General features: G+C 40.0%; 1 protein-coding gene across 3 annotated transcripts in view; it reads left to right on the forward strand.

The window, feature by feature from the left end:
* PCSK5 (proprotein convertase subtilisin/kexin type 5) overlaps positions 1-12,628 on the forward strand; it is a 294,987-nt gene that overhangs the window by 99,500 nt on the left and 182,859 nt on the right. For all 3 annotated transcript variants that reach the window (XM_034773743.1, XM_034773745.1, XM_034773744.1), the window contains one exon: positions 2,210-2,286. In XM_034773743.1, coding sequence (XP_034629634.1) covers positions 2,210-2,286 — 77 coding nt within the window. The remainder of the gene's footprint in view (positions 1-2,209; positions 2,287-12,628) is intronic.

Raw genomic sequence — 12,628 nt, forward strand, 5'->3', positions numbered from 1 at the left:
TATGGGCAGCTATCCCCCCAGCATGCAAGTGACTGCAACGTGCTTTTCAAATGGGGTGGGGTGGAGTGGAATGTGACAGGAAGAGTGTTGTATGTATGTGGGGAGAGAGAGAGTGGATTTTGGGGATGCTGAGAGTGTGTCAGCATGCTGTCTTGTAAGTTCAGACCCCCTGCCTCTCACTCACTCACTCACTCACTCACTCACTCACTCAAAGCAAACAGTAAATGTTTGCTTATTCTCGGAGCTGATAAGCAGCCGGCTTCTCCGAAACGGAGCTTTGAAAGGGCATTTCTGCATTTCTGCAGCTGATTTCACAACAATAACAAGAGTGGCCACTTGACTTAAGGGGATTATGGGACGTTTCCGGAGACTGATCACAGCGCAGTAATGCAACAAACTCGTTCACGCTGGCGCCGCAGCGCTCCAGCGGGGGCGCAGCAAATGTTATTCCACTTGCCAAGGTGGAGTACCAGCAGCGCTGTAGCTGCGGAGTCAGAGCACTCTACGTGCGTTGCCAGTGTGGACGGGGAGTGAGCTAGGGCGCCTGGGGCTGCTTTATTGCGCTGTAACTCACAAGTGTAGCCAAGGCCATAGAGATGATGCTGTCATTAACATCCAGTCCAAAAAGTTAGAGATGGGTCCGCAGTTCTTAAGCCATTGATTTTGAATTCGCCACACTTATGGCCATATCCTGCCATCCATTCTGTATATGAACTCCCTTTTGAAAACAGGAAGTTCTGCCTAAAAATCGATGACAGGATATAGCTTTATTTGTCAATTTAAGATTCGTTTGATCTTCACATACACTACATCTTTCATGTTAATTCCCATATCAGAGGTTATTTAAACAAGTCAGGTACAACTTTCCTCCCTCATAGAACAGCTGAGATTGTATCAGATGCCACTAACTTTATCCCAGTCCTATCCTTCCAGTGAATGTAAATGCAGCTATTTACTCCCTTCCCCACCTTCTCCCCCTGCCAGTGAGGAATTCCCCCAGGGCAATTCACTGGTTTGATGACAAATGCCTTCTATGTGGCTACAAACAGGAAAATTTGAGGTGACTGTGGTAACTGGTTTTGAACAAAGAAGAGATTAAAAGGAACCGCTTGCCATGTCAACACACCACATGCTACCACATCAGTTAACAGAAGCCACAGAAACAAGCAACTGTTTGCACTATAAACTATTTTCAACAGGAAGAATCTTGGTAAATGAGGAAAATATGACAAAAACACACATTTCACATACATTACAAATAGTTATGCTCCCTAAAAAGATAAGGCAGTTTAAAATGGTATCTTCTTTTCCAGAGTGTATCGTTTGTGTTATGTATTTGAACGCTATGTGGGAATATTTTCTTAGAGGAATATAAAGGATCTCTGCTTCCTAACATTTTGGGAATTTTTCTTTTCTTAGACTATATCCAATTGTTATTGAACCTAGATAAATTTAATGCAAACCTAGTCTCTTTTTCAGGTGTTATATAGAGAGGTCTCAGAGGAGGAGTATAGGGTTTTATGTAATAAATTTACATATGTGACAAACAGCTCTTCCTATTTTATAATGCAAAAAGAAGAACAGGAGTACTTGTGGCACCTTAGAGACTAACAAATTTATTAGAGCATAAGCTTTCGTGGACTACAGCCCACTTCTTCGGATGCATATAGAATGGAACATATATTGAGGAGATATATATACACACATACAGAGAGCATAAACAGGTGGGAGTTGTCTTATAACTCCCACCTGTTTATGCTCTCTGTATGTGTGTATATATATCTCCTCAATATATGTTCCATTCTATATGCATCCGAAGAAGTGGGCTGTAGTCCACGAAAGCTTATGCTCTAATAAATTTGTTAGTCTCTAAGGTGCCACAAGTACTCCTGTTCTTCTTTTTGCGGATACAGACTAACACGGCTGTTACTCTGAAACCTATTTTATAATGGTTGTTGGAAAAATACTTTTGTCTAATGTATTTGTTATCCTCCACCCTTTCCAAAACAAAATTTTAAAAATGTAAATCCTGTAATTATTGAACATATAATCCTTTCCTAAAACATCACAAAACCTCAGGAATGTTAGTTAACCCAATTATTCTCTTGTAGAAACCTGCTGAAGAATGTATGTGGGCCACATGAGTCAATGTCTAATTAATGAGAAACTGGTTCTCTCTCTCTCTCTCTCTTTTTTCTGTTGGTTACAGGATTCGAACGCCAGCTATGATGTCAATAGCAACGATATTGACCCCATGCCTCGGTATGATGCCAGCAACGAAAACAAGTAAGGCCTGTTCACTATGGCATGTTTGACATTTTAAATGCAGTGCCTCAAGCAGAACATACCAAGTCTGCCAATGTAGTAGGGATGCACCTGAATGTCTTCATAAAGCATTGAGATTTGCATTTAGCTCTGTGTTATGTATATATAATATAGTGTGTCTCCTCACACACTGTACAGCACTCACTCTGTGAGTAGATGGGTGCACTTATCTGAGAATGTATAAGTAAATCCATTAATTAGAGTTCTAAGCATTTAAAAATGAATCCATTTTGAATTTGTTTTTTGACAAGTCTAACCTTTTTTCAGATGCTGTTTCTAAGCAAATTATTGGAGTCTGGTACTGTGTTTTGTGTGGACTTTGCCTTAGCTTATGATTCCCTTGCACTTTTAGTTTTTGTGGTGTTGTGAGGAAATACACTTGAGCAACTTCAATTCAAAGTTAATGGAGTTTTGTGTGTGTGTGTGTGTGATTTTACTAGAGGCAATTTAAAACTAACTTACAAACAAATGAACGGTAATTTGGTTTGATTGTAATTGTATGTCCTTTGCTGCTGATGGTTAGATATTTCCATTTGAAAGATAGTTTTCTCCTTTGGAGATCAACTTCTTTTTCAATGTTATTCAGCAGTTATTTTTAATGGTCCAAGAATCTCTCTGAGAGGCTCTTGGTACTATTCCTGGGGCACCTGGAAGGGCCCAGCACTATCACTGGGGCTCCTAGCAGACAGTTATTTATCTGTTAAACATGGTGCTTCACACAGGGAAGTATAATCCTTTTATAGAATCATAGATATTAGAAGCAGTTATCTAGTCTCCCTGCCACTGCAGGATTGTTCCTACATTATATATACATGGAAATTATTGTAATGTTACTTGCCTGCAAGATAGATTTGCATTAGAGAAGCTATAAGGAAGGAAGCCTTTTCCTTCTCACCACTCCAGAGTTTTAGGCTATTCTTCTCCCCCCCCCCCCCCCCCAGCCCAACAGTGCTCATGTTACGGAAGCCATCCTTGATTAGTTTTTGTCTGAAACCAGTCAATGCTGCAACCATTATGGTCAGAGGGTTCGCTCCAGAAGGATCTGATCTTGCTCCCATTAGAGTCAGTGGCAAAACATCCATTAACTTCAATGGACAAATCCTGCTCCTGCGGCAAAATGGTGGTGGGCTGTGCAGGGTTTGTGCAGCAGAGAGCTCTGCCTTCAGGGACTCCTCGTGTAGTATGTCTGAGATACTGATGGCAAGGGAAGTGGTGCTGCTGGGCCACTTGGATCTTCCTAGCCTCTAGAGGGGAATGACACAAGGAGTTGCAGTGTCTCTTCCAGTCTTTAGGTGGCAATAACTTACATGGCAAGGGTGGGCAGATTCTGCCAAGTGCCCAGTTTGGCTAATCAAGCTGAGCACTGTGCTTGGGATTTGCCCACTCGTCTGTTGTCTCCTCAATGCCCCCAGCCCCTCTGGGTTTGGGAAGAAACGCTTCTTCAAACAAATAATTTGCAAAAATTTCAAGAAAATGTATGGAAAAACAATTGAAAATAAATGCATACAAGATCATCTGCTACAATATTTTCTCATAGCATGAATGTACCGCTTAAAGCTTACTAGCTGTGTTATTTAAGATCTATATGTAATATATACATTATGTTTTTTTATAAAGATATTATAGTAAGATCTGGATGAGAACTAATAAGGGATTTGGTATTAAAACAGTTGATATAGGAGGTTGTAAATGACTGGAAAATTCATTTCACACAGAAATCTATTATATTGAAATTGATTAGAATAGCATATCTAATAAATGATTATTATTAACTATTTTTTGTGAGCATATGTTCTAATTCAGGTTCTCTCGTTTGCTGTTGTTTACATGCTCCAAACATTATTTTCTAGACACAAGTAGATGCATGAGCTATTTTCTTCTCCCTATACCATTCTATACCATAGGCACATTTCTTATCCTTTTTTCGTACTGATGCTCACTTTACTGAATAATGTCTGTTTTTTCTTTACTAGAAAAATCTCCTAAAACAGTAGTGCAATTAGATAGTAATTGCCAATAAAGCCATATTGCTTTGAAATCTGTAAATATCCTGCAGATGTGGTTTACTGTAATGTTAAACAAAAAGACTCATCAGGAACAAGCTATACAAAACTTGCTGCTATGCTAACTTGGTGACGCAAGCAGCAAACCCAAGATCACAGACCACGTGTCAACAAGAAAAATGCTAATGATCAAATTGAATCTGTTAGGAGATGATTCTAGGACATTTGTTAAATAAAACAGAAAAAAAGAAGAAGCAAAATAGACTGCAAAGAGTCGTGCTCTTTTGAAATGTACTATAGCACTTTTCAGTTGAGATTCTTAAAGTGCTGTACACAGAGGCCTATTATCATCCTCATTTTAGTGATGAAAAATTCAGGTACCGAAAGGTCAAGGCCTAAATTGTAAGAAGTGTCTGTAAAGTTTGTTGTTCCCAACATCAGGAATCTCTGGCTTGATTTTCAGAGGTGCTGAGTACCCTTAGTACTCAGGGCCAGATTTTTAAAGCTATTTAGGTGCCTAAAAATGCAGATAGGCACCTAGTGGGATTTTCAAAAGTGTGTTGGTGCCCTGTTCCCAGTGGCTGTTAGGCACCTATGCATTTTTGAAAATCCCACTAGGTATCTATCTTTAGGTGCCTAAATACCTTTAAATACCCCACTGACTTTCAGCTGGGATTCTGGTTGCTCAATACAGCTGATAATCAGGTGCCAGGTGTCTCAAATTGGTCCCACAAAAATGGAGGCTCCCAAAATCAGTGGTCACTTTTGAAAATATAGGTCTTAGTGACTGGCCCACGATCATAAATAGAAGTAGATATAGAACCCAAATCTCCTGACTCTCAGTTCCTGCTCTAACACTGCTCCAACACGCAACAGTGCATTATAATGTTCCAATTAAAAAGGATAGTGGGACATACAAGTACACATCAGCAGGCTAAGCGAATTTATTTTATAAAGCAATATAATTATGGGGGTGGAGTTATAAGAAGAAATAAAAAGAAATGCTGCAAAACTAAGCAGGTGTCTTAGTGGAGAGCTTTGCTAGGACACAGCTGGGAAACTTCAGGGTACTGGTACTGTTTGCTAACTTTTCTCTTTTAATCAGTAATGAGGCTTATTAGGAATATAAAATTATGAGCAAGCATAAATTGGGGTTTGTGAAAAGACAGTAGATAAACTTGAATGACGTATTTTGAAATGATGTATAAAAATAAAGTTCTCAAGTAAGTGTAGAGAATGTTGGGGGAAGGAAAAAAAGCCTTAAATCAATCTCTTGAACTTTTTAGTCAAAACCAGAGTGGGATGATAGTGTCTTTAACTACTATGGTATGTAGGAGTCCTGCCAGAAGTTTACTTTGGTCTCTACAACTTGGCAGAGAATTGTGAAGCTTGTAAATGGTATGGGCCTATACTATAACTTCTCTTTGCACAGCTAAAGACAGCAGTCAGCTGTGGATGAAGTCATTCTTGCTATGCAAGTCATCTTGTTTTGATTTAATGCTGAGTGCTGCTGCTTCATTCTATGTCTGTTATTTAGCTGTCACCCGTAAACATCATTTTAAAACAACTGTGTCACTTAGCCATCAGAACTCACTGGATAGAATGCAAACAGACTTACTGGGTTACAGCCCCATACCATTGGGTAAACTCAGAAATTAAAGAAACAAAAACAAACGTTAGCAACATTAAAACAAGTTTTCATTTTGGACCACACACAAAAAAAGGCATTTCTCTGTTTCAGGCTGAGATTTTCCTTTGATATTTCAGATCTTAGTAACCTATCTTTTTAAAAAGCAGGACTTCTGATCTGCTCCATATAAGAAAGAAGAAAATCAGGCCCATAATTTCTGATTAGGAGATATATAGTTGCTCTATTGGAATACAGTTCAAAATTTTGCAGCTTTATATTTAATTAAATTAACACATTTTATTTTAATAACCCTGTATATATACTTTTTTAAATGAATGAATTTGTATTTTTTACAAGAATGTGTTTGCATATTGACTGTAAGAGTCATGATATAAAAATGCTTTAAATTGGGAATCTTTGCTAGTCTAAAATCATAAAAGGTAAAAAAAATTGTTTTGGCTTTCTAATAGCTACAGTTCATAGTATCTACACAGCTTTATATGCAGTTGCAAAGGTTGGGAGAGAGTTAATAAGTCACAGTGAGTTTTTTTGCTTCTACTTGGTCTAAAATAATGAGAATGTTTTTTCCAGCAGAAGACCAATATACCCATTCCAAATCATTGCCATTTTTCTTCCTTTGTCAAATTAGGGGGAGGGATAGCTCAGTGGTTTGAGCATTGGCTTGCTAAACTTAGGGTTGCGAGTTCAATCCTTGAGGGGGCCATTTAATCAGGGGGGAGGGATAGCTCAGTGGTTTGAGCATTGGCCTGCTAAACCCAGGGTTGTGAGTTCAATCCTTGAGGGGGCCAATTAGGGATCTGGGGCAAAATCAGTACTTGGTCCTGCTAGTGAAGGCAGGGGGCTGGACTCGATGACCTTTCAAGGTCCCTTCCAGTTCTAGGAGATAGGATATCTCCATTAAAAAAAAAAAAAAAAAAAACACATTTTCCCAATAAAATGACAAAAGGCAATTCGTTTTCTGCCAGTTTATGGAAGTTGTTTTGTAGTGGACAACAGAATCTATGTTTTAAGTCATTTAATCAGAATGTATATTAGATATCGGACAGGCAGAATAGCTTCTAATGCATCCTGGATGGCCAGTAAAGTGACTTCAGTGGAATAAAAGGGTCTATTGACTTTATGGTGTCATTATTCAAATATGGAACCCGGAAGAACTTAATGCAATCTAACACAGAGAATTTGAATTTGTTTGATTGCTCGCTCCAAAAATCAGTCCTAAGAAAATGCCCTTCTCAGTGCAAGACAAAATTGAGCTTTGGTAACACCAAACATGTCCCCTTTAAGACAACATAACAATTTAGAAAGGAAAACTAATTGACGGTATGTGTACTAGTAGACACATGGAGACCAAACCTACAGTGGCGCAGAGTTTCATCAGTTCCAGCTGAAGTCAATGTGAGTTTAGGTACTCAGCATCTCATGCAGTTTCTCTGCAAGTTTAGTTGACAGCTGTGAGGTACTATTAGGAAACTGCAGATTTTGTTGTTGTTGTCCTGTAAATTTATGTCTGGATTTCTTGTTTATGAAAGTGAGGGGCCCCAAAAATATTAGCAAACCTGTTAGCAGGCAGCCAAGTGCTATGAAAGCTTTTCCACTGCAGCCCAATCCTGATTTACAACACTGCTACTATCTAGTCTTGGGCCTCTCTCATGGGCCTATAGCTGGTAAGCTCATTTTGTGCTGTGATTTTTAGCAGTAACTAAGCAGCTTCAGGCAATATATGGCTAGATCTCCATAGAAGATGTATATTTTACAAGGAGCAGTATTGGTGATTTAGCAGCTAGCCTCAGAGTTAATACTGATCTAGTTCCCCATGAGAGTGGTAAGAGACACCATTACTCTGGAGATGATGTCATCTTTCTGATTAGATATTAAATCAATGATCTGACCATTTGTTGTAATTAAAGATCCATTGTACTGTTTGCAAGAGTAAAGGAACTAAACCTTGTCTAAAGTCCAGCTTGCATAATCATGTTATGTTTAACTAGATTCCCCTTGCAGTTTCATTTCAAGAGCATTCTTCCTCACTACCTGCCCTAAACAATTATGTGGAGTTGCTGTGCACCGTTACCCAGCTGTTGTGTCTATTCATTAGATGGCTGCATTTCAGCGGTAATCCTTACATAATCTTTGTATGCCTTACAGGAGGGTTGAGGGGCTTAATTAATGTTTGTAGAGCTTTGAGATCCTTGGAAGGAACATCCTATAGAAACACAAAACATGACTACTAATAATCACATCAGACTGTGTGGTGTATTGCTAGTATATGGCCATTAGAGAAATTTGACTTCTGTTCTAAAACAGGGTTGAACCTATGTCTAAAGGGTCTGTTTTCTACACTACATAATCCTCTCCAAAGTTCAGAGTTAGTTTGAATGGTTCTGTTTCTAAAATCAAAAGGAATACATTGGTTTGAAAAGTCATTGAGGTTAACAGATTTCCAGAGGGGGAGGAAAAAAAGAGTGAAAAGAAAATAAATTTCCATTTGTTTGCAGAAGTGTGGGGGTGGGTGGGGGGAGAAATCCCTTTCAATACCTTGGTGTTGGTTACTAAGCAGTATAACTCACTTGAATAATAGATGCGTGAGGAGCAGCAGCCTTTCCTTTCAGACCGTGTTAAAACATAGTCTCATGCTTCACTTTTCCTGTATTTACCCAAGAAAGTTTAATAAAAGCTGTCTCCATAGTTCTAATTATTTAAGCTACCCAAAAAGTGGACTCACCGATAAAATACTATTCTGAAGTTCTGTGCCACTACTTCTCTTTCTGATATATGAATTATTGATGATGATGAGTCAGAACATCCCTTCAGATTCTAAGTCCCAGCTGGTCCATGGTGCAACAATATATTAGCGGGAAGATGAACCCTTGTATTGACCTGGGTTTGTGGGGGTTGTGGTAAAGACCTCTTATTTAAGGAAGACAGATTATTTTTTATGGAAGGAATGGGTTTTCTGTCCCAAAACTTCTCTGTATTTTATAGCTATTCATTTAAGTTGGGGCAGACCACATCTGCAATAAGACTATTTTTGTTTTATATAACAATGTGATAGTCCTGGTTTAACAGGACAGCTGGGTAGGAACTTGAGTAAGAATATAGCAGACCTTATCTTAGAGGAATCTAAAGAGAGTGATTATGATTCTATTGCACCTGTTTTGTGCCTGTGTAATTCCACAGCCTCAGAAATAACTCTGACATCATAATAAAAAAGGCTGACAAAGGAGGTGCTGTCGTCATCATAAATAGGTCGGAATATGAATGAGAGGCTGCTAGGCAGCTCTCTAACGCCACATTCTACAAGTCATTACCCTCTGATCCTACTGAGGGTTACCAAAAGCAACTACACCATCTGCTCAAGAAACTCCCTGAAAAAGCACGAGAACAAATCTGCACAGACACACCCCTAGAACCTCAACCAGAGGTATTCTATCTGCTACCCAAGATCCATAAACCTGGAAATCCTGGACACCCCATCATCTCAGGCATTGGCACGCTGACAGCAGGATTGTCTGGCTATGTAGACTCTCTCCTCAAGCTCTATGCTACCAGCACTCCTAGCTATCTTCGAGACACCACTGACTTCCTGAGGAAACTACAATCCATTGGTGATCTTCCAGAAAACACCATCCTGGCCACTATGGATGTAGAAGCCCTCTACACCAGCATTCCACACAAAGATGGACTGCAAGCCATCAGGAATAGCATCCCCGATACCATCACGGCAAACCTGGTGGCTGAACTTTGTGACTTTGTCCTCACCCACAACTATTTCACATTTGGGGACAATGTATACCTTCAAGTCAGCGGCACTGCTGTGGGTGCCCGCATGGTCCCACAGTATGCCAACATTTTTATGGCTGACTTAGAACAATGCTTTCTCAGTTCTCGTCCCCTAATGCCCCTACTCTACTTGCGCAACATTGATGACATCTTCATCATCTGGACCCATGGAAAAGAAGCCCTTGAGGAATTCCACCATGATTTCAACAATTTCCATCCCACCATCAATCTCAGCCTGGACCAGTCCACACAAGACACTACAATGCTAATAAGCAATGGTCACATAAACACCACCCTATACCAGAAATCTACTGACCGCTATAGTTACCTACATGCCTCCAGCTTTCATCCAGACCGCACCACACAATCCATTGTCTACAACCAAGCTCTAAGATACAACCGCATTTGCTCCAACCCCTCAGATAGAGACAAACACCTACAAGATCTCTATCGAGCATTCTGAAAACTACAATACCCACCTGCTGAAGTGAAGAAACAGATTGACAAAGCCAGAAGAGTACCCAGAAGTCACCTACTACAGGACAGGCCCAACAAAGAAAGTAACAGAACGCCACTAGCCGTCACCTTCAGCCCCCAACTAAAACCTCTCCAGCGCATCATCAAGGATCTACAACCTATCCTGAAGGACGATACCTCACTCTCACAGTGAGACAGGCCAGTCCTTGCTTACAGATAACCCCCTGAAGCAAATACTTACCAGCAACCACACACCACACAACAAAAACACTAAGCCAGGAACCTATCCTTGCAACAAAGCCCGTTGCCAATTCTGTCCACTTATCTATTCAGGGAACACCATCATAGGACCTAATCACACCAGCCACACTATCAGAGGCTTGTTCATCTGCACATCTACCAATGTGATATATGCCATCATGTGCCAGCAATGCCCCTCTGCCATGTACATTGGCCAAACCGGACAGTCTCTATGCAAAAGAATAAATGGACACAAATCAGACGTCAAGAATTATAACATTCAAAAACCAGTCGGAGAACACTTCAATCTCCCAGGTCACTCAATTAAAGACCTAAAAGTGGCAATACTACAACAAAAAAACTTCAAAGAGAGACTCCAACGAGAAACTGCTGAATTGCAATTAATTTGCAAACTAGACAACATTAAATTAGGCTTGAATAAAAACTGGGAGTGGATGGGTCATTACACAAAGTAGAACTATTCCCCCACTGTTACTCATACCTTCTTGTCAATTGTTGGAAATGGGCCATCCTGGTTACCACTACAAAAGTTTTTTTTCTCCTGCTGACAATACCCCACCTTAACTGATTATGGCAACACCCATTTTTTCATGTTCTCTGTATATATATATCTTCCTATTGTATTTTCCACTGCATGCATCCGATGAAGTGGGTTTTAGCCCACAAAAACGTATGCTTAAATAAATTTGTTAGTCTCTAAGGTGCCACAAGTACTCCTCGTTCTTTTTGCTGATACATACAACATGGCTACCACTCTGAAACCTGTCTAATAGAGTGGAAAATCTGGCCCACTGAATCTTCTATTTGTGTTGTGCAGCTAAAGCACACATATCCAGATATACTATTGATTTCCTCTTACTATACCATTAAAAATAACCTTTAACTACAAGTTGGATAGAGCACCCACACAGTAACAGTCAAAAGCTGATGACTAAACTATAAGCTGCTAACCAAAAGTGGAGTTTCATAACTCTAAACTAATGACTTAGGGTTTCATTAGCCATGGAATGTTTTTGTAAAATACTTGAAGGGCAAATCTTTAGGGGATCCCTTTCTCTCCCAAATGATAAAATGTGGTTGAACAAACTTAAACTGAAATACAAACTAAGAGTTATGTACTTCCCCAGCTCTTTGGAATTGTGGCAGGCTGGGAAAGTTGCTAGCAGCAGGTCTGATATTAGAAAGCACAGGACAGGCTGTGAAGGGAAACAAATGGTGGGGTATACCTCATTGCGTCTTTGACTTAAGTTTACTACCCCACTTACCATGTACTGTACATAACAGCATAAGCATAGGGTGCCTGGCCATGTACAATCCAGCACACCATGCCTCATTCAGGCCATGTGGGGTACCCAGTTTATAGATCTTTTGAGAGTTATCCTGCCATACTAGTTCAGTCTGGGGAAGACGCTCCCCAAACCCTTTTTTCTAGCAGTGGCGTAATCCAGCACCCTCTGAAGTCCATGTTAAAACTCCCTTAGAAAATGTAGTTGTGCCGGATTGATGCCTTATTGCATCAACACAAAGAAGGGTAGGGTTTAGCTCTATTTTGAGAGGGATTCACCTAACTTGAAATGCAACCAGCTCTAGAGAGAAAACTGTCTAATAGTGCACAGCAGCATCACATAGAATTTAGGACAGAACACAATACCATAGCCAGTTGATTGCAGTGGGAATTAAAGTAGGCAGAATGTAATTGCCTAAGCTGGAATTTGGCCAGGACACCACGGTTTCAAAATACCCTATTCCTTTCTTAACTGTTGTTCTGGGATTGAAATAATCAGCACATATCCAAATAAGGTCTGCAACCTGAATAAAATAGCAGGCTGTTAGCCAAGTGACCCACCAACACATCACTTTGCTGTTCCTCTGCTTTTCCTCACCTCTCCCTGCTTCCTCAGAGCAGTGTTCTTGTATATTTCAGTCATTTGCCTCACAGAAGAACAGAGAGAAAAGAGGGAGGAGGTGCCCCTTTCAAGGGAAAAATCTCGCCTTTCCAAAAGCTTTTCCCCAACCTTTTCTTTAGCAATGGATGGGTGTCCTTTGCTGCCTGAGGATGATTGGGAATGAGAATTCCAGCTTGCCTTCCTGTAATTTTTAGGAGCTTTTTCTGTCATGCTTGATTTTATAT

The sequence above is a fragment of the Trachemys scripta genome, chromosome 6 (assembly GCF_013100865.1).
Source record: "Trachemys scripta elegans isolate TJP31775 chromosome 6, CAS_Tse_1.0, whole genome shotgun sequence".
Lineage (NCBI taxonomy): Eukaryota > Metazoa > Chordata > Testudines > Emydidae > Trachemys > Trachemys scripta.